Source organism: Choristoneura fumiferana, chromosome 7 (assembly GCF_025370935.1).
Source record: "Choristoneura fumiferana chromosome 7, NRCan_CFum_1, whole genome shotgun sequence".
Classification (NCBI taxonomy): domain Eukaryota; kingdom Metazoa; phylum Arthropoda; class Insecta; order Lepidoptera; family Tortricidae; genus Choristoneura; species Choristoneura fumiferana.
The window spans coordinates 4,988,060-5,014,613 of NC_133478.1; the positions used below are offsets into that span (position 1 = coordinate 4,988,060).

Here is a 26,554-nt window from a genome sequence, read left to right on the forward strand (position 1 = left end):
GCTAGTAGGTATGTGTGACTAAGTCCCAAAACGTAATTGTATGGGATTTGTAAAGGAAAATTTATAGATGAACTAAGTACTAAGTATCATTTCGAAAAGAGCAGCGGCAACGGGCGCCTGCTTCGATTACATTACAAGTAATATTTTGACCGCAACCAAGTTTGGTAAGTAATTTATTAATTAAATATATCTAGCATAAAGAAGCCTTAAATAGCACGGAACAGATGGCCGTTGGGGCCGAAAAGTTCTCAAATGTAGATCGTGGATCGGCAATAGTGCTAGCGGTAGATACGCCAAAAATGCTACAAGTAAATAGTGTTAAAAGTATTAAAATCGGAACGTTTGGTTTTTAGGCCATACTCATCAATGTGACAAAAAACAAAAAGGAGAGAAGTTATGACGTTATCTTTTTTTTGTTCTGCAACCTTTAAAGCCCGGCTTAGATCTGCAAGAAAAATAGTGCTAGTTGCGTTACATTGCAAGGCCTTAAAGCCAACGAGTTTGCAGTGGCCAATCGAGGGCCGCAATGTAATGCGACTTGCATGATTTTTCTTGCAGATCTAAACTCGGACAGGCCTCAGTTTATCTTAGAATTTTGGAAACCATTTGAAATTATCTTAATGGACATTACTAAATGTGAGGTAGTCGGGCGGGAAGCGTTTGTCTCCAGCCCGCTCTTGTGCTCACTGCTCTACACCGAGACTGCCAAAGCAACACTTAAGTTACACTGTGCTTAAGTGTTACTTGCGTTTTGTAGCGTGGTTTATGGCTATACTCCGACATGTTTAAGATTTTAAAATTTATTTAAGTGATTACTGTTTTGTGGTGATATTTTTAACTATGCGTACTTGGAAACGTATACAATTTCACAAAATAGTGGCCGCCCATTGCAGTCTCGAAGAGGAGGACTCGACATAACCCTTTGTCTGTCGACGTGGTAGGAGAACGAAGTTCACTTTAGTTTAACACTTCCTACTGCTTGAAAGTTTGTATTTTTTATCTTTGGCCATTGTACATCAGACACTAAATTACTCGTGACAAAAAAAAACTTGACCTGAAGTCGCCCCCACTGCCCCCATCGCCCCCATCCCTCGTCGCCACCTTCGACTTATTAGTATTTTTTTTGAGTTATTTTATAACAAATAACGAATATCATGGGACACTTGACACCAATTAACCTAGTCCCAAACTAAGCAAAGCTTGTACTATGGATACTAGGCAACGGATAAACATACTTAGATAGATCGAGACAAACATTCGTATTATTCATACAAATATCTGCCCCGGCCGGGAATCGAACCCGGAACTTCAAGCTTCGTAGTCAGGTTCTCTAACCTCTTGGCCAAACGACAAATTTTGACTAGGTATTAAACCTTATGATATCGTTGATGTATTATAAGTAAGTGTTTTTAACTTTCTGGGTGAAATTAGGTATCTATTGAAAGTAATATTTAAGTACCCAAAAATTGGTAGCAAAAGTGACGTAAATCGACGACTTTATAGGTCTCAGTAGAAATAATTACGTCGCAAATACTTACATTTAATATGCATATTAAAGAGTATGTGAACTATTGGTCGAGTTTCGAAGTAATTTTATCTAATATTTCGCCGTATTCCCAAACATTAAGTTTCCTACTTTATGGTTTATCGATGAAGTAAATTTACGTTTTAATATCGCTATTTTTGACTCGGTAGTAAAAATGTACAATAAATGAAAATAATTGGTGCATTTGATGTAATTTTTACTTAAGTAAATTAGTGATATATTCTTCAGCCTAGGAAAAAAAAAAACACTTAAAATGTTTGCTAGGAAGCGTATACCCCGAGGGTGGTCCCATATAAATTTGGCAAATAAATAAGGGTAGGAAAACAGGGGATGATTGATTTTTCTTTCAGTCACTGATTGTAATGTATTACCAGGCATAACTTAGAGTAGTCCGATTTTGATAATACTTTTTTTATTGGATAGGGTAGGTATACCTTGAATTTGGTGTTATATAAAAAATACCCCAAGGGGGGAAAAATATAAAATAAAAACTTTTTAACAAAAAAAAAACCGGTGAAAGAACGGAAAAGCAAAAAATAACAAACCTTTTTCTTATTTAACCTTAACCTAGGTACTAGTTCGAAGTTGGTGCCTCGGCACTAGCCATCAGGAGTGAATCTATAGTCGTCTACCTGATGGAATTCTAATCACTCCTCCTGGCTCGTGCTGAGGCACCGACTTCAAACGATAGTGAGCTAGGTTAAGGTTAAATAAAAAAAGGTTTATTATTTATTGCTTTTCCGTTTTTTTTTTCAGCATTCTTGCATTCTCAAATATATCGCACAGTCACCGGCACCAGTATCTGACACACAAGCGTGCATAAATATCTGATACGACTCTATACTCCCTCTCTCTCTCTCTTCTAGGGCCGGAAGGACGTGTCAGATATTTTTGCACGCTCCGCTACGGCAGATATTAATGCTGGTGCTACACAAACAAACACAAACTAAAACTACAACCCTTTGTGATACATAAACTAAAACTGCGGGGACACGAATAATGACAGGATTAAATAGTACCTAAGTATATTTATTTTTCCTTATAACTACAGGAAACTCTCGGTAGATAGGTAAGTACAGGATTATATTTGTCTCCTTTAGGTATAATATTAATAACAATGGTATAGAATATATAGGTATCATTGCACTAAATAATATGACTTTGTGACTAAAATAGGGCGTTTACCTAATATTTTTTCTAGAATGAGGTGGCCTAGTGGTTTGACCTATCGCCTCTCAAGCAGAGGGTCGTGGGTTCAAACCCCGGCTCGCACCTCTGAGTTTTTCGATATTCATGTGCGGAATTACATTTGAACCATCCCCACCGAAGCGTTGGCAGGCCTCCCACCAGGTGGACTGACGACATCGTGAGAGTAGCGGGAAACCGGTGGATGCAAGTGGCAAGTTGTCGTTCATTGTGGCGTTCTAAGGGGGAGGCCTTTGTCCAGCAGTGGACGTCTTCGGGCTGATGATGATGATGATGATGATGAATTACATTTGAAATTTATCACGAGCTTTGCGGTGAAGGAAAACATCGTCAGGAAACCTTCACAAACCTGCGAAGCAATTCAATGGTGCGTGTCAAGTTCCCAATCCGCACTGGGCCCGCGTGGGAACTATGGCCCAAGCCCTCTTGTTCTGAGAGGAGGCCTGTGCCCAGCAGTGGGACGTTTATAGACTGGGATGATGATGATGATGAGGTGTCTCCCTTTTTAGGGTTCCGAAGCCAAAATTGCAAAAACGGAACTCTTATAGTTTCAGAGACTATCAGTGCTAGAAAGCTGTAATTTGGCACGGATATAATATAGCAACCATGCCGACAAAATGATATAAATTTTTTTTAGGGTACCTACCTCCCATAGACGTAAAGTGGGGGTGTTTTTTTTTTCATTTTACCCTATATAGTGTGGTGTATAGTTGGATAGTTCTTTTAAAATCATTGGGGGGTTGCAAAGATGATTTTTCGATTTAGTGATTTTTTTGCGAAATATTCAGTATTCAGTATTCAGTCATTTATTGCTTTAAAGAATTCCATGCAATACAATATAGTTCAATTCAGAGAATTACACTAATACAAAATTTCAAAAAGTATTCAACTTAAAAGTGCAAATTTACATTAAAATCGAGCGAAAAATTAAAAAAAACATGATAGTCGTTGTAAGTAGGTACGTATATTAAATTTACAAGGAAAACTATTATGGCTAAGTTAGCTTGAGAATTATTAGTAGTTTTATGAGTAAATAGCAGCCTTTAGATATAAAATATTATTTTTCTCAAACATGCTAGGTATGTAATGTTTAAATGTTGTGTTCCATAAAACAGGCTTCAAAATATTCTGTTGCAGGCCTGGGGCTGCAAGACAACAGTCTTTTATTTCAACGCAAAACGTCAAATATCCACGATAAAGGCCATTAGCCCATTATACATGACTTGAAATTAATAATCTGAATTTCTATGGTTCATTTATTATGTTACTGAAAAAAATCACAGGACTATGAATATCCTATATGTAAATATATAAATATTACCCACGTGCGTAAAACGCGTAAAACGTCAAATTACAATTTAATTTACATAATAAAGTATTAATGTTACTGATTAAATGGGTTGCAGTTCGTGTATACTTAATGGCCCTAAAAGCCGAACAGCAAACACAATAAAAAAATTGACAAGTGCCATTGTCTTTTTTTTTGATTGACTGGACTTGGGCTGTAGCCATTTTGCTAGTAAGTTCCATTGTTATTTCAAAAGTTTCGTTTAGAAACGTGATTTTTTTATTGTTGCAGTCAGTTATATATACATGTTTTATAGCAATTTGATTTTATTGCGATTATTTTAACGTTTTAAAAAATCATGTTAGAATGAAATAAACACTTATATAGCTGGCAGTTATAATTTGAGTCTGGTACAATTTTAGTTGTCTTACGAATAAAACATTGATTTCTAGGAGTTTTTATTTCTTTTAGTGCATGTTTGAGAGAAGCACTATACAAGCCTCGGCGTGAAAGAACATGCCCGCCTCGTATACCTATCCAGCCTATACATACTCGGCCTGCAAGCTTTTCTTTCCCGGCCTCTGCAGTAATGTATTATTACCTAAACTAAAGAGTACAAAATGAGAAATTCTTACAAAAATGTTACTTGATTTTTTCGTAACGGTTACGGAACCCTATCTTGGGCGTGTTCGACACGCTCTTGGCCGATTTTTTATTTTACGTTTTAAATCCCACACAATGAACTTACTTGTTACATACGAACGTGGAAAGCTTGTAAAAAAATAACACAGCAGTTTTATTCCGAGCGGTTTACGTTTGTGGAAATTAAGTAGGTACTACTGAATGGACCTCAGGAATGGACTATAGGTAGTGAGAGTTTTTTGTTTTCCCATTCCCATTTTGTTTTCCCACTCCACTCAAATCACAGTATAGGAAAAGACACAATATTGATTAAAAGTTCCTTTTCCCAAACATGACATGAAATATTAATTGACGTTGTGTTACAAATATAGGCCGAGTAGTTAGTTCGCTGCAGGCGCTGCGGCTCGGCTGCCGGCGCGCGGTCACTTAGCGGCCTGCAAAGAGATTTCATACAACTTTTTCGGCCGCTGGCCGGCAATGCGACTGTCTTTTGTTTCAACGCGCGCTCTGCGACACGGCCTACGCCGAACAGTACTCGCAACCGCCGCGCCAGCAGCCAGCGCTACACCACACACAACAGGGCGACCAGACTAGCATCCCGCCAGCTTGATTTTTCGTTCTTAGGGTTCCGGAGCCAAAATGGCAAAAACGGAACCCTTATAGTTTTGGCCATGTCTGTCTGTCTGTCCGTCCGCGGCTTTGCTCAGGGACTATCAATGCTAAAAAGCTGTAATTTTGCACGAATATATATGTAAACTATGCCGACAAAATGGTATAATAAAAAATTCTAAAAAAAATTTTTTTAGAGTACCTTCCGTAGACGTAAAGTGGGGGTGATTTTTTTTTCTTATTCAACCCTATTGTGTGGAGTATCTATGGGTATGTGTCTTTTAAAGCTATTAGGGGTTTGCTAAGACAATTTTTCGATTCAGTGATTTGTTTGCGAAATATTCAACTTTAAAGTGCAAATTTTCATGAAAATCGAGCGTCCCCCCGCTTTAAAAACAAAACCGGTGGGAGGAAAATTAAAAAAAATCAGGATGTTAGTAAGTATATCAAACTTTCAAGGAAAACTATAACGGCTAAGTTTGCTTGAGAATTATTAGTAGTTTAAGAGTAAATAGCAGCCTAAGGTATAAAATATACCTAAATTTGCAAGATTCCGTATAAAATACGAAATCCCTTGAAAACTATTACTTAATTTTTTCATAATGGCTACGTAACCTTATTTTGGGCGTGTCCGACAAGCTCTTGGCCGGTTTTTATTTATATTTTATTTCATGTCATGTTTGAGAAAAGCACTATACAAGCCTCGGCCGGAACGTGGGGTTGCCGGCCTCGCATCCCTATCCGTCTATATCTGCTTATAGCCGGCACGGCAACATCCTACTTCCCGGCCTCTACAGTAATGTACTATTATTAGATGGTTGCTTATTATTACAGATACACCATGTGCTACAAAGGAAAGTGCTTGTTTTGCATCCCCGTTGAAAATGGATGTCTAGTGTTCGCGATTTTGAGTGCAGTAAGTAGATTGATCAAAAAGAATCGTCTTTTCGTCCAAAATTCCTCAATGCCTTACGACGAAAGTATTCAACCAGTCTGTGTTGCCGCAAACCGGGATCCCGACTCTCGAAAATACCAGAAAAACCGGGCAGAAAAATTAACTTTAAAATACTGGGAGAAAATTAATCAAAACCGGGATTTTCGGTAATTTCGGTATTAGCAAAGATTAAAAAACGAAACAATAATTTCGTTCAATTATGCGCGCAAAATGATTATTTCTAACTATATTTTTTAACTGACAAAGTTGTACGCACAGTGGTGGCGCCCTAACCAGCCCGAGAGCTCAAGATCACGACGATTAGTCACACGACTGCGCACAGGTACCTACACCTAGTGCCATCCACAAAGACGCATCAATTTGTCAAAATTAGACATTAGTATGTACAATAAGTACAATTACAATTATTCTATGTAATGTAATGTATGTAACCACTTGAATTTAAAATATTTTTTTGTTTGTTTGTTTGTTTGTTTGTAGGATAGGAAGTTGATCAAAGACTGATTTTATTTCATACACAATACTAATATTTAGAGCCATTGTTGGTTTTATTGGGTCCCACTGAAAAACAGCGTTGTGGCTTGCCGCAACATTATGCTGAGTGGGTCCCAATTTATACTATTCGATGTTTTTTTTAAAATTATTATTTCATCCTAACGTGTTTTTTCTGTGTATCGAATATGTGTAAATAAATCTCTCTCTCTCTCTCTCTCTCTCTCTATTATCTAGCCTGGATTGATGTCTCACTGCTGGGCAAAGGCCTCCCCCTATGTCCTCCATTTCTCCCCATCCAAAGCAGTCTGAGGCCAGTAGTCGAGAAATATGTCCAGGTCGTCCCGAACCCGCCGTTTGGGCCTACTCCATCGTCGACATCCGTCTTGTGGCATCCATTCAGTGGCATTTTTAGCCCACCGCAGTGGATGCATTCGGCTGACGTGGCCGGCCCAGTTCCACTTCAACCTGGCAGCCTTTGCACCATCGACATCGACAATGAGTGTTTTAGAACGCAGCAGTCCGCAGCACCGTGTTCCGGATTCGGTCAATCCTTTCCACTCCAAGCATGCTCAGCTCCATAGGTCTTTGACAAACCTTCAGTTTGGTTTTCTGTGACTCTGTAAGTGACTATGTTTGGGCACCGTAAGTTAGGACAGGCAGTATATATACGAGTACATCGACAAGTCTTCGCTTCAGGGCTAAAGGAATGTCACCTTTCAACAGCTCCTTCATAGACCTATTGGTCTTCCACGCATTTTTGATCCGTCTTTCGACTTCTTTGTCCTGCCTATGGTTGAAAGATACTAATTGGCCCAAATACAAATACTCGTCGACATATTGTATAGACGCCCGTCTACCTCGACCTTACGTCTCGTGCTGTTGGTCATTACCTTGGTCTTTGACCGATTCATTTTTAAACCAACCTGAAGCCTTGCAGAGCTTAGATCTTTTAACATTGTCTCAAGTTCGAGTGCAGAAGAGGAGAAAAGTCGGCAAATCGAAGATTTGTTAATCTTCTGGCACCGACTAGGTACAATGCCTTTGGTTGGACTCCCACGAGGCTGTTAGGCTTCGGAATACTTGTTCTAATGTGCTCGTAAATAGTGTAGGAGAGAGCGGGTCTCCCTGTTGTTGTCCCTGTTGTTGTTGTTGTTGGAGTCATCCCTTCTCAATTTTAAACGGCTGTCCGGATGATTGGTGTTTTGTTCAGAGTGGTTCAGAGGCCAGGCAAGGCCGCCGTGGATCACAGTGGATATTGGTGGCGTGTTCAGCAGGATATAAAGGAAACAATCTTGACACTTCAACTGTACTATATTTCAGCAAATACACGTTAAGAGCCGTGGCACATAAACAAATGTTCAAATAACATTTACTGTTACTACAAACTAATACTAATATATAATATAAGAGAGACAATGTAAAAGCGCAGACAGATCAACGGAGAGGTAAACGGAAGAGAGAGAAAAGTACCGGTGTTCCACGGTCAAAATATACATCAGTATAGTTGCCAGAGCAATCCGTCTATAATGTTCCAAATATTATTATAAAGCATATACCGTATACCACACTGAATGTTACTAACATTAACAAGTTTTATGTCTGCTGTGCTATTATTAGGTGGGTTCGATATTCTGAAGATGGAGTGCGTTGATAATAGACGAGTGCGTAATACTATTAAACGCCTTAGAATAATCCACAAATTCTAAGTATATAACTGGTAATTGAACTCTTGTCATTTTTCTATAATTTGGTTTAACGTATGGAGATGATCAGTGGTGGAAAAGCCAGGGCGGAAACCAGCTTGTTCGGCAGGTTGGTGACTGTCGAGCTGAGGTACAATACGGGACTCATTACTTTTAAAAACGTTTTGTATATGTACGAGACCAGGCTGATGGGACGGTGGTTGATAATGTCGTTCTTGTCGCCCTTTTTATGGAGTAGTATGGTTTGAATGACACATAAGTTTTGGAATTTGTCCTGTCTGTAATATGCTATTAAAGAGATTTGTTATGTGTGATAACAGGATGCGCTTACCAAGAATTAAGCATTCTGTGCTGACTCCATCGGTTCCAGAGCTTTTTTCGAACTTCATATTGCGGAGAGCTCCATTTTGGTGTTTAATATTTTTGAGGTATCACTCACTATAAAGGTTCTTGAAATAGTTGGTGCAAGTTTAATTATTTTATAATTTACAGATTGCAAATCTCCTTGTGCTACTAGCATTACTCATAGCAGAAGTGCTATTCCTCGTCGGCAGTGATGCTTACTATGATCCATTGACTAACAGCGATTCAGCCAGAGTTTTCCAGGGATTAATAAACATGGCTGTGAGTGTCGCCTACGTCATCCTGGGCATACCGTTTTTGATAGCATACGTCTTCTCCGTTTTGTTATGCAAAGGCATTCGTAAGGTTAGTACCTCTATAATATAACTTCAATAGTATAAAGCGGCAATAGGGATGTTGACACCATTAAAAAATAATTCGAAGACACGACTCCAGTAAAAAAACGCTTTATTTTAGCACTGAAAACCAGATTTATTTTCGATTAACTGCAATTTTTTTTTAATGCGTTAAAACAAATAAATAGTTAGTTGATTGAGTGTGCAAACAAGTGACGTCTAAAGTTGCTATTTCCATTAAAACTCTATGGGAGAATTGTGTTTTGACAGCTCATAAAAAGTACGTCAACCCCAAAAGTGTGAAGAACACGGTAGTCAGCCGTATTCGGCGAGACGGACAGACTAATGTAAAGACGACGTTCGTTCGAACAAGTTCGGCGACCGTGTTAGGTGAACGATTCAGTGTAACACCGGAGTTATTCCGACTTCCATTATGGCGACATCCTGAGAAGTCGTCGGCAACGTGAGGGGTCTGCTAGGCTTCCTCCAGCAATGCTGGCATGAACAGCAGGGCTACTACGAAACTCGAAGTTCGTATCGTACCGTCCCTCTCGCTAGTATTAAATAGTATGAGTGTCAGAGGGACCGCACGACACGAACTTCGAGTTTCGTAGTAGCCCTGTTGTGCCTACAGCCAATCACGCAAAATAGGCGTGTAGGTGCGCTCCTGAGGCTTCGATGATTAAATGAAAAGGGATTTTAGAGGCACACGAACGTATAATAAAGATTATCAAAAAGGAAAGGATGTATTTTTATAAAATCAAAATAACTAAACAAACCAAAATTTTACAAAACTAAAAATTACAAATAAAAAATTCCCTGGAGATTGCCCACTTGGGGCATCGTCCCCAGGACGGAGGCCGCATTGCCCCTCTGCACCGCCAAACTTAGGCGCTGGGCAAAGAAGGTACCAGCCCTATGGTCGCCTGAGACGCCGAAGAGCTTGTCCGACACTTCTTTTACAAACTTTTTGTGTCGGACGACCATGGGCCCAAAGTTTCTATTGCAAGTGCCGCAAATATGTAGTTGTTCGAAAGAAATGCGTATTTGCGACACTTAATAGTTTGGGCCTGCTCTGCTGCTTAAAATTACATAGTTCTAGCGGGTTGTCTCTCATTATTTGTAGACAAAGTCACGGGCAACAGATATATAATTATATTTTTGTATTCCAGCGTAAGCCAGGAATTGTGAAGGCTTATTTCATCTATGGAGTTTTCGTCATGTTGCTTGCGGTGTTCGCCGCCATCAGTCACGTGGCACTAAACAACGATAATCCCTACCCCGGTGTCTATGTGCTTATTGCATGTGGTAAGTGTAATAAAACTGAAATGAAAAATAACATGTTTTTTTTTATTTAGCCTATTAAAGTGTATCAGTGCTGAACAAAGGCCTACCCATTAAGGTCACAGCTCATTAGAGCCACCCGGCCGGCACCCGACCAGCACCGCCTGGCCTCGAGCGGTTAGTATTCTTCATATGGATTTGTATGGGTATGCGCTCACTACATCAACTCCGTAGCGTCACCGGATCGCCACACTCGCGGGGTTGCCACGCCAGGACGGCGAGTGGACCACTCGGTGACAGCCCGCTGCTCGCCGCCATAGTGGCTACTAGGAAATTCGTGGACCACGCGAAATCCACTCGTTGTCAACGCGGCGTCCAACCGTGGGCCACCTGTCGACAACGAGTGGACGCCAAAAGTCGAGGCGGTGCTGGTTCGGTGCCGGGTGGCTCTAATGAGCTGTGACCTTTATTCCGCCATTCGCTATCGTGAGCATGCTCCTGCCACTCTACTTGGCATGCGCCATCTCTTCGGTCTGCCTCTGTTTCGATGGCCATCTCACGGAATCCAATGAGTAGTAACTATTAAAACAAAAAATATTGTCAACCGTAGTAAGCTGTTATGTAATAAGTACAACCGGAGTTAGCATAGATATTTAACATGGGGGTAATACCTATTTTAAGTCTCATTAAGTTCCGCTTCCGCGGATATTAAGTAAAAATAACCTAACCATTAAAATTTCATTTTTAATACAAGCTTTTTTGCTGACTGTACTATTTGTTGACTGTACTTGCATTATCACCCAAACTATATTTGAATACCAAATTTCAAGTCGATGCTATTAAACGTTGAAGAGTTCTGTCCTGCGGAGACGACCCTGGCTGGACTACCAGGATGTCACTACTAAATTATTGTATTGTCACGCGATTTTCATAAGTGTTCCAAATTTATTGGAAGTTGGTCAAATTTAACTTGCAAGATTTGATAACAGACAGACAGACAGAGAACGAGACAGGTGAAACGAAATAAAAGCTTGTAATATACATAATACATAAACATTAGCGTAGTTTACTCTTTAATTATACTTTAGGTACCTAATAGGGTTTGCATCTCAAAGAAAAAAAGTTTTTTTTTTGTGGTGTGTCATACGGAGATACTACGGTTTTCAAATATGTACCTATTGTAAATGGACTCTTTATAAGGCACCGTTTAACCCCCTTTCCGCTCGGGTATTTTTGAAACAGCATATACCTGTAGTCACGAACAAAACTTGTTTCCCATTTTTCATTAAGCATTGTTAATATTATAAATGAGAAAGTTTGTAAGTCTGTTTGTTACTTCATCACGTCTAAAGCACTGAACCGATTTAGATTAAATTCGGTATAAGTACACATGGTTTGAGTCCCAGAGAAGGACATATGATAGTTTTTATCCCGGAAAATTGCACAGTTCCCGCGGGATAGCGATAAACGAATTCTGCGCGGACGAAGGCGCGGGTAACGGCTAGTAAAAGATATGATTCGTTTTTTGGAGTCTTTTTGTATTTTTTATTTCAACTCCAAATTTGTTACTTTTACGGGTATCCCGTGAAACCATATCGAAAATACAAACTGAGACATGGATGCACAGAAAAACCAGAAAAAGGGACCAGCACTGGGAATCGAACCCAGGTCCTCAGCATTCCGTGCTGCGTGCTATAACCCCTACACCACTGCTGGACAGGAATCTAGACACGAATTTTTCCTATGCATACATATCTCACTCAGGTTGCTTATTTCTACTTTGCTACTTAAGCAGCAGCACTACCGACATCTTAGTGGCGTCGACAGACGTCACACTCTTTCGGACCCAACCGCTCACCCAGACAAGAGATGTCGCTACTAAGCAATCAAATTATGCTTGGTTTTTTTGGAGTCTTTTTGTATTTTTTATTTCAACTCCAAATTTGTAGTAATACAATAATTTCTTCTTACAGGGATATATGGACTCATTCTCTGGATGGTACACGAGACATACACGAAGATAAGCGCAATGGCTATACAACGGCGGGGACTGCCATAAATATGGAGACAACCAAAGCTTAAGCAGTTCTTTTAATAAAATTCGAAAAAATATCTCAAACAGTTTATTTTTTAAACTTTCACGATTTTCTCTCATAGGTAGTTATAATTACATCCGGGACTGAAAAGCGACGATTAGTTTCTTACATTATCCTGACTTTTCAGCCATAATGCAGTAGGTGTTGGTAGTCTAGGTACTCGTGAGCATGGCCGCTGCGTTGCGACTGAAACGTCCAGGTAATTTTAGAAAAATAAATTCTTGCGTTTGAATTCAGAGTGTCAATAAATAGCTTGTCAATACTGTAAAAATCAACAAAAACATAACAAGTGATCGAAGAGTTTTATTTATCTCTAATATTTCTGTGCCCATTCGTATTTTCCGATGTTGTGACCTTTAGGAGCAATTCTTTTGTCAGTACTATTGGGTATTGAATAATAGACATACCTACTTCAGGCAGGTGGTAGGACCGTGCCTGCCGTGAAGCAGCAGCACTTGCACTGTTGTGTTTCGGCGTGGAGAGTAAAACAGCCGGTGAAATTACTGGCACTTGAGGTATCCTACCTTAGACCTCTAGGTTGGCAACGCATCTGCAATACCCCTGGTGTTGCAGATTTTTATGGGCGGTGGTGATCTCATACCATCAGGAGACCCACTTGCTCGTTTTCCATCCAGTCGAATAAAAAACAATTTTTGTTTAATTTTTTCTAAGATTAAGATTGTATAAAAATAAAAATGCCTGTTTAATTACAAATTTTTAAACACTAACATGTGCCCAGGCGTGTCCCAAACCCAGAATTCTTTAATTTCGAGTATTTGTGGACCCCCTCCCCCCCTTTAAATTGTCTTTTTCTTTTTATGGTAGGGGGAAAACGAGCAGGAAGATCACCTGATGGAAAGCAAACACCGCCGCCCATGGACACCGATAACACAAGTTGATGAAGTTGAGTTACGGTTGCGTTTCGTTGTTACACTTATTACTATGAAAATATCAATACATCTAAGCTACGCCCAATTCTATTATTCCAAATAATACGCGGGTGAAATCCCAACATCTCAATTGCTAAGCTTAGATTAGAGGCAAAAAAAATTATAAACGCTCTTCATACAATATAAATGACAACCACAGTGGAATTTTCGAGAATAGGGAATATTACTGCAATTTTCTGCCGTCAGAGTGCAGCACTGGCACAAACCGTAAACTGTTTTTTGAGTAGATGTCTTAAATGTCCGTAAGATGCCTTAATATCATATTATTTCAATTATTTTTTTGGAAGTATAGCTCTCGTGATTCTCACTCATAGTCAAAATACCACAAACGGGACTTATCACGCTATTATTACACAAGTAATATTTACCTCGACGTTTCGGCAACGTTACAGTTGCCGTGACCTACTCGTCTACTCGTGACCACGGCAACCGTAACGTTGCCGAAACGTCGAGGTAAATATTACTTGTGTAATAATAGCGTGATAAGTCCCGTTTGTGGTATTTTGACTATGAGTATAGCTCTATCGTTACTCTCGACGTATATCATGTTACTAATAAATAAATATGTCAAGATTTTTAAAGGACTATAAATACCTATAGTCCTAATACTCTTTGACCATGATCCGTCATGGCGACAAAGCTACTCGTATTAAATAGTATAAGTGTCAGAGGGACCGCACGATACGAAATTCGAGTTTCGAGTTTCGTAGTAGCACCCTGCTGACGTTGTCATGGCGGTTTGCACTAGTGTCGCCCCCTGCGCAGACCTTTGCGTAATTATTCCATGGTCATATGAATTTCATTGGTAAAACGAAAATAAGTATAATTCTTTACAGACCTATAATATTCCTAGTCTAAGAATGAGTTAAAGTATTACGAGTAACACGACATACTTAACATAATACAAATACTTTTCAGTCAATAATGTAGTATTTGAACACAAAGGTACTTAACTACTTAGGTATGTTTAATTTCGTTTTTTCGATGAAACTTAAGTGGCCCTTAATTCTATTGACTAGTATTTTAGTTTAAGCGAGCAAAGTCGCTGATAAAGGCTACTAAAGGTCCGTTTATATCTACAGACATTGAGCATGTCAGACACGTTCCGGGGCAGCACCGACAGACACCGTTTATTTACATCTGAGCGTGCCGTGTCGTGTCAGACATTGACAGACACCGTCGTCAGCGTTTCTATCTCAATTTCTATCAGCTTTTCGTTGTCTATTGCAAAAAAAAAACAAAAGACCGCTACGCGATTCCGACAGGTAGGTAAAGGAAACAAAAGACGCCTGCACGGTTCCGATGCTCTGTTCACAGTGTGAAGTGAACTTCACACTGCCCGGCAGGTAGCCACGGACACGACAGACATGAACCGACAGACAAAACATTATTTCCGCGAATGGCGCGAATACTGGCCGCGCACGGCCCGTGTCTGTTGGTGTCTGCGCGGTCGTATAACGATAGATATAGATACGAGTACGTTAATAGACACTGTATAAAAGAATATTATTTTGTCTGCAACGACACGTGTCTGGCACGGGCACGTTTAATGTCTGTAGATATAAACGGACCTTAAAGCGGCAATTACACTAAGTCGTTCGCCGTATCGACCGCATTGGCGACTGCAAAAGTGTAAAGAACACAGTAGTTAAGACGACTTTAGTCGACGTTCTCTGGCCTAAGTAGTTTGAAACAAGTTCGGCGACCGCGTTAGGTGAACGGCTCAGTGTTATCGCCGCTTAATAAATAAATTCATAGTTTTGACATGTTTTGGCCAGTTGGACCTTTTCTGTCACGTGATTTGGGTTCCGCGAAGTCGAGCTACGACGTAAGTACTTAAGAGCTTTGAGTGTGCCGTCCTAGAGTTAGCGTTAGCACAGTATATACCCAGTAAGTCATCTACAAAAACGTATCATAATTAACACTCGTATCAGGTCAATCGGTTATAATGCCCCTAATACATTTGGGTTAGTAGCCATGCATCGGCTAATTTTCTATAAATCCGCCAGGAGGCATTAATTAAGCGATGCCCTGGGTGCAGCGATCATTCCTTCTTCAATCTAGATAATCGAGACTTATAAAAAAGTTGTGACAGCGACGTCATAACAAGCTTACATAAAAGAAACTCTATTTTAAGTGCCACAGGGACAGGGGGTTACTACGAAATGCGAAAATCGAAGTTCATATCGTACTGTCCCTTTCACTCTTGTATTAAATAATATTAGCGTCAGCGGGACGTATACCTAAGCCCAGGGATCGTTCTTCGCCTTGACCTTACGATAGCGCGGGTCCTCTCGCGATTGGTGAACGCGTTGGTACGTAGATCCCTTACTGAACATAAACTAGTGAACTTACGTACTTTTGCTATATCGTAACCATAACACTGAATATTATAATAATAATACCGTGCCTTTAGTAGTTCATTCATATTTGGAGATTAGTGGAGACGGATGTTTGTTTGAATCGCAGTGCTGAAGAGAACTTGGTAAGTATTATCGTTTAGTTCAATATTTGTCCACAAACATTTAAACAAGAAGCGAAACTTTAATCAAACTCGTTGACGGCAACTTGAAAGTGTCGTATTTATAAGTAATAAATTATAAGATCGATACATTCTAAAGTGACGCATGAATACCCGTATCGTATCTGAAATAATATTTTCAGCTGATGAACAAGATAATTTATCTTACATATTTTTGAATTTAATGTAATTTTACTAATATTATAGATGCGATGTAATTTGAAAGTTCAATAACTGAAAAACGGCTGAAGCGATTTTATTGAAACATAGGTAAGAAACACCGCAAGGAATCTTACTTTCACATAAAAATAACGCATCAAAATCGGTCCATCTGTTTGAGAGCTACAATGCCACAGATAGACAGACATTGGCGTCAAACTTCTAACACCCCTCTTTTTGGGTCCGGGGTTAAAAATGAATTGTGGACGAGTCCTCTTCTATCCTTGTCTTTGAGGATTACTTAAATGTAAAAGAGTACCCAGGTTTGAATCAACATTATCCTGGCTCTAGAAGTTTACCTATTTCGGTCATCTTGTTAGAGCACGTTCATCGTCCAAGTGGGTGTCTGCAGGCGAGCAGCTGAACCGATGAGGAGAGCCAGATAATGAAGGATAACTCACTGTATTGTATTACTTTTACTACACAGAATACGAAGTGGTACAGTCACCAGCACCAATATCTGACACAATAAGCGTGTATAAATGTGTGTGTAGGTAACAGCCTAAGGTATAAAATATACCTAAACTTGGAAGATTCCGTACACAATACGAAACCCTTAGAAAAATATAATTTGATTTTTTTTGCCTGTTTTGAGTAAAAAAAGTACCTAGCTTAAAAATTGTCTTTCCGTGCGATAACACGCATTGGCAAGCTTAGATTTACTTACAAAATAAATAAAATACTCAAATATCGTATTGAGACACAATTATTAAATACACCTTATTACTTCTAACGTTCTAACTTATAACTCTAAGACCTTGATTTCAACCCACTATTAACAAATAAAATATTTCATTTCATTTCATTTCATAACTAGGATAAAATAGAGCAGGCCTCTAATGCCGTTTCAATACTCAATATGTTCGTCGTTGATCCGAGAACACAAAAATCTGTTAGGCACATGTTTTCTACCATTTAAAACATTTGTTTGTTAAGTTTGGGACATTCCTTGGATATTGTGAAGCAGCCCTAGAAATAAAGTCAGTTAGATATTAAAAGAGAGAGAGAGAGAGAGAGAGAGAGAAACATTGATTTACACATAAAAATACATTAGATGGAAAAATAAAAATAACATCGAATAGTATAAAAGTGGACCCCACTCAGCATAGTGTTCCGGCAAGCCGCAACGCTGTTGTTCAGTGGGAACTATTTAAAACCTATAACATATAAAAACATACAACACACTATGACGACACGAACGCCGTGGAAGCAGGAAGTTCGCAAAGAAACTTTCAATCCGGAAGCATATATGGCAAAATGGCAACACTCGATCAGTTTAACCATTTTCGAAACAGTTAAACCTCAACAAGTCAGACCAGGATTGTAGTGTAATATTTACAATAATTTCAATAATAATGATATTGTGATGCATTATTACAATAACTCTCGATTAAAACAGTGCAAAAATAAAAGAAACATTCCTGATTAAAGACTGGGTGGGAACACAGCCCGGCCCATTGCAAACCCATTCACGATAAGTAAAGGTTCGATTCGTCATTCTTCATTTAGACACGCTTTGTTGTGTTACATATTAATGCTGGTACCATTATCAAATTATTAATTATTGGTCTGTACCATTATCAAAATTCAAAACATTCCGATCACTGGAAGTTGGTCACATTTAAAAATCAAGATTAGTAGAAAACACGGAAAGAAATAGATAAAGACAACCTTCCCACTAAAGCTTCCCACTAAAACTTAAAGCTCGTCTTAGGCATGTCTACTTAACATAACAGTTATCTGTTATCTATGAACTGACGTCATGTTTTAAACACGTGGTCAAAGGGTGGCTAAGTTTTTGCGGCAACACAGAGAAACCTACTAAAAAGAATCTGAAACCAAGGCTTGTGACAAAAAGCTTACAGAAAGAAAACTTCAATTGAAACTAATTGCCATAAAGTCGTAAGTTTTGAAATTTGACCTGTTTATAAGTATAGTCCGGTTGTTTATGAGGATATTGTTTATGTTCGTAGGTACGAATTTATGAATGCCTCCCTTTGTTCTTCGTAGAGACATTGTAGAGTTCGTCGAAACGGCTGTAGACAACGAGTTAGCTGTTAGCTGTGTGACCAGTATTAGTGACCCTGGCTCCGGACTTTTAATTATGGGGCATCGATTGGGGCCCCAACGGGCTATAAACAAAAAATGGAGTAGATAAACCAGAGTAAGAATTTACTTAACTGTTTTTTTAAGATAAAGTGCTTTATCGTTCGCTATTAGGCTTTAACCTTTTCAGCAAAAGTGAGTTATATCGATACTTGCGTTTTAATAATTCACAGTTAGTTTGTTCCTCCATTATTAAATATTTCTCAAAAATACTCATGCTCATTATGTTAAATAAAAAACTTATAACCTGTTATTTTTGATTTCATTCAAATTAAGTTAATTTCTCTAAAACACTAGTACTTACCCTAACATTTACTGTTTAAAGGATAATCAAGAATTAAGATAATTAATTGCGAGCAAAAACACAGTAAGGTTTATTTATGACATTTTTTTCGAAGTCCGCAACTAAAATATTATTAATTCACACATCTTTAGTACAAGAAAGTAAAAAAAGTGAGTTTATCTTATGGTCTGTCCCAAAATTCGAGATACTAAAATGACGTTTCATGTGTTACCTGTTTTTTGCGTCTCATAAATAGTGATGTACCGCAACCGGTTATCACCGAAAGATATTGTAGGTACCTATGTATGTATGTCGTAAAATATTAAGATATGAACGGATCCGTGATGTACTAAATGTAGGGCACTTAGGACATTCTAGAAAAGGTAAATTAGGTCTAATAAAATGCGACCGTTTTCGAGATATTTCGACTTTTTATAGATGTTGATGTTTAAGTTTCAATTTCATTCTTTGGCCGCTGTGTATAGATATTTGTACGTATTTACAACCATACACTTGTCGGCTTTGCTAAGAGGTTGACGTTTCCGTTTTTTCCGAGGCGAAACTATTTCTTCGCTGTGTCGTCTATGCGACGAAGTACTTGGCTACTCAGAGTCCATGTTTAATGCAACAAAACTCAACAAAAACACGACCAAACAAAATTAACAAATAAAAAGTCTATCTCAACAAATTTAACAAATAACGTCAACAGCAACAATAACACGAGAAAACGCACTGATCACATCCGATGACAATACGAGTAAAGTATCGAAAATCGGTTGAATACCACTTGAACACGAAAAACATGAACAATGACGTTGTGTGTTACTGAGGGCCTACTCCAGAATTCGAAAATCAAAGCTCGTACCGCAACGCCCCTCCCACCCCCGCACTAAATAGTAGTGTCAGAAGGACGGAACGACACGAACTTCGACTTTCGAATTTTGTAGTAGCCCAGCTGGCCTTAGGGCAGCAGGTTTCGTAGTTAGCTACGAAATGCAAAACTCGAACCCCGTATGTTGCCGTCCCGCTGACGCTTATCTCATTTAACACGCGAGTGAAAGGGACGGTGCCATACGAACTTCGTTTTTCTACTTTTGTAGTAGCCCCCTATGTATTATTTTTTACGTTGGCACTAAGTGATGAACACTGTATTTTTACCTTTGCTTAGATTTTATCACTTTATCGTAAAAGTGCATTTATATTTACAAAATGGAAAGTAGAGTTGTATGCTATAATGTTATTTTTGCTATCGTAAAATATACATTTTATCGGTTATTTACGAAACCGAAATCATGGAGCAGCACTGTTCCTTTTATGCTGGCCACATTATTTTTACTTTTGTCATTTCAGACTGTCATTTTAGTATCTTCATTTCAGGGATAGACCATATGTTACGTCAATGTCACTTATCGTGTTTGTAAATATTACAGTTTGGCCTTTAACTACTTGACTTAATGACTTTTGCTCGCCTTCGTGTAGCTAAACACTATGGGAAACTTCAACCAGAGCTGCCCACTAAGCCGTGGTTCTTCATATCCAGAACAATCCCCAAAAATATCACGCCCACTATTATCCGCTTACGTTTGGGACATGTTTGCTCCCCAGTCTTCGTTGCCAAAATACGGGTCCGAGACCATTCCATGTGTGAATGTGGCATCCATGGACGAGGGCACCCTCGAGCACTTGTTCTTTCATTGCTCCAAAATCACCACTCCCTTATATGACCTCCTCCCTCCCCGATTCCCTCGCCCCGTAAACATAAATTTCCTTCTTGCTCTAGCACATACCCGTCTTATAAATGTATTATTTAAGTTTATAAAAATTAACAAACTATATTTGTAGGTAGTTTAACAAAATTTATGTTTGTGTTGTTTATTTTAGGTTCTCATCCGAGTACTAAACACCGAAGCTACCGTACAACGGCCAACCGATAGTGTCTTTTTCAACCTCCACATTGGTGAAATCATCGATAGTATCGATGGAGCTATATTTTTTCTAAAAATTGATTGATTGATTGACCTTTACCTATTATTTTTTTAACTATCTGCAATCAACCACTTCAGTCGTAATCAGATAGATTACCTTTAACTATAACTGTAAACTTAATTCGAAAAAAAAAATTTTTTTTCAACGATTTGGCTAAACTTCAGTTACCAGGTAGTTTCTATCAATGAAACGGCTGTTGAAGTTAACGGAAATCAAGAAAAACATGGCGTATACGATTGCTCGTAATAATAATATGTACCTAACGCTCGTATATAACGCGAGTTCAGCTAGCCTCTTGTTGTTACAGAACCATCATGTGCCTCTCAACAAGTCTTGGCTTCGCGTTTTTAACCTCGGTAAGTTCATACAGTCATGCAGTTGGTTGATGCAGCTGTGGTGGCCTAGTGGTTAGACTATGGCTTCGCAACCTCGCAAGCGGAGGATCGTGGGTTCAAACCCGGGCTCACACCTTTAAGTTTTTTGAAGTTCAAGTGCGAAATTGCATTTGAAATGTATCTAAAGAGATTTACGGTGAAGGAAAACATCGTGAGGAAACCTGCACAAACCTGCGAGGCAATTTAATGGTGTCTGTGAAGTTCCCGATCTCTCATTCTGAGAAGAGGCCTCATAATCATAATTGACAAATCCAATATAGAATCGTCATTAAATTTTAAATTTATTTATAATATTTTTACGCTATTTTTAACATTTATTTGTGAAATTATAAATCGCGGACTAAGTACACGAGTAGAAAAATAAACATTGTATACCTACTCGTACGGTTTTACCATATAGGCGCCTAACGTTGGTACACTTCCGTATCGTACCTACCTACCTTCTTTTTTTTACACAGAAATAGGCTTGTGTTTGACCACAATCACGCCTGATGGTAAAGCAGCGTTTCCACCAGAGATGTGCGAGGATGTGTTTGGAGGAAGTGACTATGTTTTTCATTAACCAATAGAAACGCTTTATTTACCTCGCCTCGCTCCGCTCAGCTGTTTCCACCAGAGATGTGCTGTGGAAGGATGTGTAAATGAAGCTTTTCTGTTGGTTAATGAAAAACACATCCTCGCTTGCAGGTGGTAGGACCTTGTGCAAGGTCCGCCCGGATTGCTACCACCATCTTGCTCGCTAATCCTGCCGTGAAGCAGCAGTGCTTGCATTGGCACTGTTGCGTTTCGGCGTGGAGAGTAAGACAGCCGGTGAAATTACTGGCACTTGAGGTATATATCTTAGGCCTCTAGGTTGGCAACGCATCTGCAATACCCCTGGTGTTGCAGATGTTTATGGGCGGTGGTGATCTCTTACCATCAGGAGACCCACTTGCTCGTTTTCCACCCAGTCGAATAAAAAAAAAACATCGCACATAAAATAATAAAAAATTAAAGCTATTTATTTCAATAAAAAAAATACACGTACCTTCATTTGATAAATTAACTACTAATCCTTGAATAATAAGATTGTTGCAGTCAATGTTGTTTCTTTGTGTTCAATTGTACTAAGATGAAGCAACCTTGCCTAATAAATGTCAGTTCACCCTAGATTTGAAGACGGCCAGTTTGTAGAGATCAGGGAACACAGAAGCTGGTAAAGCATTCCACTCCTCACTTCTCTTGTTTTTCTCCGCAGTTGATCTCAGCGGGTGCCCTGGTTGTATGCGTGATATTTGGAGAACTAGCCATAGGTGGGGTTGTTCGGCAAACCAACATCTTGATCCACAACCCGAACTACCTACGCGACAACAGCAACATGAACGCCTTCGTTGGGGAGTTGGCTTTAAGCCTGATCTGCTTGGTTGCTGGCATCATCTCCTTGATATGCTTCATCTTCTCTGCCATGCTTTACAATGGTATTAGCAGAGTAAGTACATAAAATATTTTCGAATTTCGAAGTTAGACGCCGCAGAATTTAGACGCCGCAAATCTGAAACTATCGAAAGTCGAAACGCTACCGTCCTGTGCGGCGGCACAATAGCCTAAATTATGTGACACTTTTCGACCATGTGATCTTTTCAAAATATACGAAGGTGTCTTGTGCCGCACTATATCAAACAAAGAAAGCAAGTAAACATTTTTCCTTCCTTGGAGAGATGAATTTATTCATAGTGGCATAACCGACCACACAGTAGTAAAACACTATCTAGTGCTCAATAGCAGAACTAGTGTTACAGCGCCATCTCTTGAGGACTAGTTGCAGCACGATTAGCGCCATCTTGTGTTTAGTAGTTGTACTTGTTTTACAGCGTTATCTAGTGACGAATAGCCGTAGTAAAATTTTACTGACATCTATTGAGGAGTAGAACAAACTTTAAAGTACTGTTTTCACTACTCACCGCTGGAGTAGGTAGTCATAGTATTTTGGCTAGGGAGCGAATCTTTAGAAACATTTTTAACCAACTTCTAAAAAGGAGAAGGTTCTCAATTCGACTATTATGTATTTTTTGTATGTTTGTTACCCGGGACCGGCCCGGATAATACCGACATGGAAATACCTACCGACCCTGTTTTTCATGTACACGCCCATAGAAACTAACATGAGCTTATATATATGAGGTAGGTATTTCCATGTCGGTATTATCCGGGCCGGTAAAGTGTCACCCTGTTACGCGATAATTCTGCCAGTTGTGGACCGATTTTGTAAATGTGTATTCCAGCGCCAGCCAGGCCAGATAAGAGGGTACCTGGTCTTCGGGCTCTGTCTCACAATTCTGGTCGGGACGGCTGCTTTTTTCCACATGCGCGCCTACGATGCGAAGATTAGTCGTTACGTCCTCATGGGCTGTGGTAAGTTCACAATCATCACTCCATTCGGCCTATAATACGTCCCTGCGGGGCACAGGCTCCTAAAGGCTCATAAAGAGAGGGCTTGGAACCACGCGGGCCCAGAGCGGATTCAAAACTTTACAGTTTACACACGCCGTATGTATATGAAGGTTTTTTCACGATGTTTTTCTTCACCGTCAAGCTCGTGGAAAATTTGAAACGTAATTTCCAGCTTAACCCAACCACGTATGACTATTTTTATGCTTATAATTTTAATCTATAAATTACGTCTCAAGTATTTAACTGTAACATAAAAAGATTTAAATTTAAAAAAGAACTATATACAAAAATTAAAATTAAAATCTATTAGGCGCGTGGATATATCTCCTTGGCGATATCGCGCGCGCCAGGTCCCCACGACCCCAGTCTCAACACCAAACGGCGCAAAAATGTAGCCTTCCCCAAGAACTGCATATTTGCGCCGTTTGAGTTGCTCTGCTGTTGCTGCTGCTGCGCCGGCCTTGGTGGACGTTGCTGGGACTTATGACTTACATTTAGTAGTAAAAATTCAAAGCGTCCCACAGCTATTCAATATACCTACTAACATTATAAATGCGAAGGTTTGTGACTGTGTGCTTGGTACTCCTTCTCACAAAAACAACTGAATTTAGGTAGTGAAGCTATTCAACATGAAAATTAACTTTTAAACGATTGTTTTTTGTTTCAGGGTCCTACCTCAGCTCTCTGGTGATGATAGGAGTGACGTATAAAAACATACTGGCAGCCAGGGCCCGAGCTAGGGCCACTTGCGTGTAGTTCATAATAGGCTTAGGGCGTACGCTAGCTGACGCGGTTTGCACGGAGCGAGTGATCGCCTATTGAAAAATAGTATGAGCAACCCTAACGCGGGATTTAACCTGTTGCACCCGCAGGCGTGCGCCCGCTCTGTGCATGCACAGCTAGTAGGTCCTTAGAGTTGCCAAGAATGTTTGTTCGGCACATTATCCTCCTGAGTCGTAATTTTCTGACAAATGTAGTACTTAAGAACTTGGGTCGCCACTTAGTAGCTTAGTTATTTTGTATATTATTTCAACATTTTTAAAATTAATTGTTCAATGAACAACATGTGCTTAATAAAGCACATTCGGCCTTTATCCGTAGTGTTAATTTGTTCTTTATAAAGTACGTGACTCACTAGGCATAGTATTTTCCAGCCGAAGACATAACAAAATATAGTACACGTAAGAAAATACACTACTTTGAAGAAAAACTTTTTTACAAGAGTACATCCGAGATCTTAGTATTTAATAAAGCATAGTAAAACAAAAAACGGTGTGTTCCCACTAGTTCCATTCACAGTAGGTACTTAAATCGAGTTCTATAATAGTACTGTCAATGGAACTAGTACACACGTAAAAACAGCCAACCCAAATCGAATGTGTCTGACCGAGATATGTTTTCTTATTCATAGGTACTCATATATATTTTGACAACAATATTAATAGTACAGAGTCAAAATATAGCACAGTACCAGGTAGGTACTAGTTTATGTTATGTTGTAGTATGGTTGGCAACTCTAGGAGAGTTGGACGCTAAGAAGAGTGATATTAATTAATAAAACATGTCCTGTCCCTAGCTTATGAACAAATAAATACAAGACTAATAGGTTCTGTAAAAAGGTTGCCTGGAAGAGATCGCTGTTAAGCGATAATGCCGCCTATTGCTTAACACCTTGTTTGTTTGTTTATACTCTTTATTGTACAAAAAGGAAAAACAAAAATGTCACAGAAAGTAGTGTTAACTACAAAGGCAGACTTATCCCTGCAGGGATCTCTGCCAGTCAACCTTTGACTATGTAATTTTCTCTGTACCTATTTTCTGTGTCGTTTACTATTTCTGGTGTACAATAAAGAGTCATTGTATTGTATTGTTAAGTAAGTGCAGCCGGTAATAGATTTCTGACGTCTCGTGCCCTACGCGTTGTTGTCCCTAAGAATCTGATTTTAGAAACCACATCGAAGTATAGGTGAAAATTAATACTACTTATTAAATACTTATATGAAACCTATTACACGTATGTAAGCTGTAATTTTCTGACGTATCATGGCACAACACCTCAGACGTAGTTATATATGTACTCTGTGGACGTAGCATACTTTTCAGGAAACTAGTACCTACGAGTATTAATTTTATTTTTACAAATTTATTACTAAGTACCGTAAACTGCTTCAACATTGCCCTCTGGCCCCAACATTGCCTGATTCGATTTAGAGTCGATAACTTAGCACCCTTTAGGTTTTTAAGCGTTTATCCCCCCGTAATAATAATTCCCTTGTAGGTATAAAAACTTAAAACCTATAAGAGTGCTTAGTTATCGACTCTAAATCGAATCAGGCAATGTTGGGGCCAGAGGGCAAAGTTGATGCAGTTTACGGTAACATACAACACCCATAGAGTTAATCATTGTTTATTGGCTATGGGACACGTCATATTTCGTTCCTTAAAAGTACAATAATATTAGATCAAACGTATGTGACCAAAAACGTAACACTAGTAAGTATACTTGAATGTTTCAATTCGTGTACTCGTATAACGACCAAATTAGTACCTAAGTCTAAAAAATAGGATTAGTTTTGTACGTTATCTTTTTGTATCTTAATAAAGTTGTGATAAAAATTTCAGCTTTTTTCACTCCATCGCCACTAAATAGAACTGTTATATCGCATCATATTGATATGCTACCTGCTATGCCAGCATTTTTAGTAGTACAATTTAAAGATATTAAACTACGCCTAAATGTTTATGTACCATTTAAGTTATTATTAACCTAACATTCGTGAAATGGCAAAGACGCTTAGGGGCTGTTTCATCACCCAATGATGACGATTGACGGAAGATTGACGGATAAATTTATTGATTGGACGGTGAAATAGGGGGTTGATTTAGATATTACCCTTCTGTTATGTAATCTTTGCTAACTCCTGTTGTATGAAATGACGGTTTACTATACGGTTGAAAATATTTTCGCTTTAATTATTTATTTTACATATTTTACGGGATGTTTTGTATAGTCCAGGAAATATGAATTGATCATCTGTAAGCTTCACAAGTACATAACAAATTACCAATTCATATTTCCTGAACTATAGGTATACCTATATACTACGTGTAGCTATATAATATAACTACATATATAATACTT

At 39.0% G+C, this 26,554-nt stretch overlaps 2 protein-coding genes across 4 annotated transcripts; both read left to right on the forward strand.

Moving 5' to 3' along the window:
• Positions 1 to 12,722, forward strand: LOC141429387 (uncharacterized). Of its 2 annotated transcripts, none has more exons than XM_074089680.1 (5): positions 1 to 164; positions 6,126 to 6,207; positions 8,937 to 9,152; positions 10,315 to 10,450; positions 12,400 to 12,722. In XM_074089680.1, exons 2-5 carry the CDS (start codon positions 6,133 to 6,135, stop codon positions 12,483 to 12,485), a joined length of 513 nt encoding a protein of 170 aa, XP_073945781.1. In that variant the 5' UTR covers positions 1 to 164; positions 6,126 to 6,132; the 3' UTR covers positions 12,486 to 12,722. The 2 variants fall into 2 exon arrangements, with proteins under 2 accessions (XP_073945781.1, XP_073945782.1); XM_074089681.1 differs by lacking the exon at positions 1 to 164 and adding an exon at positions 2,278 to 2,615.
• Positions 12,723 to 15,743: 3,021 nt separating this feature from the next.
• On the forward strand, positions 15,744 to 26,029 carry LOC141429388 (uncharacterized). Of its 2 annotated transcripts, none has more exons than XM_074089682.1 (5): positions 15,744 to 15,957; positions 20,895 to 20,943; positions 22,220 to 22,450; positions 23,244 to 23,373; positions 24,080 to 26,029. In XM_074089682.1, the coding sequence occupies exons 2-5, from the start codon at positions 20,902 to 20,904 to the stop codon at positions 24,166 to 24,168; spliced, it is 492 nt and encodes a 163-aa protein (XP_073945783.1). In that variant the 5' UTR covers positions 15,744 to 15,957; positions 20,895 to 20,901; the 3' UTR covers positions 24,169 to 26,029. The 2 variants fall into 2 exon arrangements, with proteins under 2 accessions (XP_073945783.1, XP_073945784.1); XM_074089683.1 differs by lacking the exon at positions 15,744 to 15,957 and adding an exon at positions 18,258 to 18,376.
• Positions 26,030 to 26,554: the final 525 nt, after the last annotated feature.

What these genes read in the sequence shown, in the direction of transcription:
- LOC141429387 (XM_074089680.1), top strand. Translation starts at nt 6,133, where the DNA reads ATGTGCTACAAAGGAAAGTGCTTGTTTTGCATCCCCGTTGAAAATGGA. An exon ending in TGTTCGCGATTTTGAGTGCA is followed by an intron (nt 6,208 to 8,936) that starts GTAAGTAGATTG and finishes TATAATTTACAG; the next exon opens with ATTGCAAATCTCCTTGTGCT. An exon ending in CTATGTGCTTATTGCATGTG is followed by an intron (nt 10,451 to 12,399) that starts GTAAGTGTAATA and finishes TTCTTCTTACAG; the next exon opens with GGATATATGGACTCATTCTC.
- LOC141429388 (XM_074089682.1), top strand. Translation starts at nt 20,902, where the DNA reads ATGTGCCTCTCAACAAGTCTTGGCTTCGCGTTTTTAACCTCG. An exon ending in GCTTCGCGTTTTTAACCTCG is followed by an intron (nt 20,944 to 22,219) that starts GTAAGTTCATAC and finishes TTTTCTCCGCAG; the next exon opens with TTGATCTCAGCGGGTGCCCT. An exon ending in TTTACAATGGTATTAGCAGA is followed by an intron (nt 22,451 to 23,243) that starts GTAAGTACATAA and finishes TGTGTATTCCAG; the next exon opens with CGCCAGCCAGGCCAGATAAG.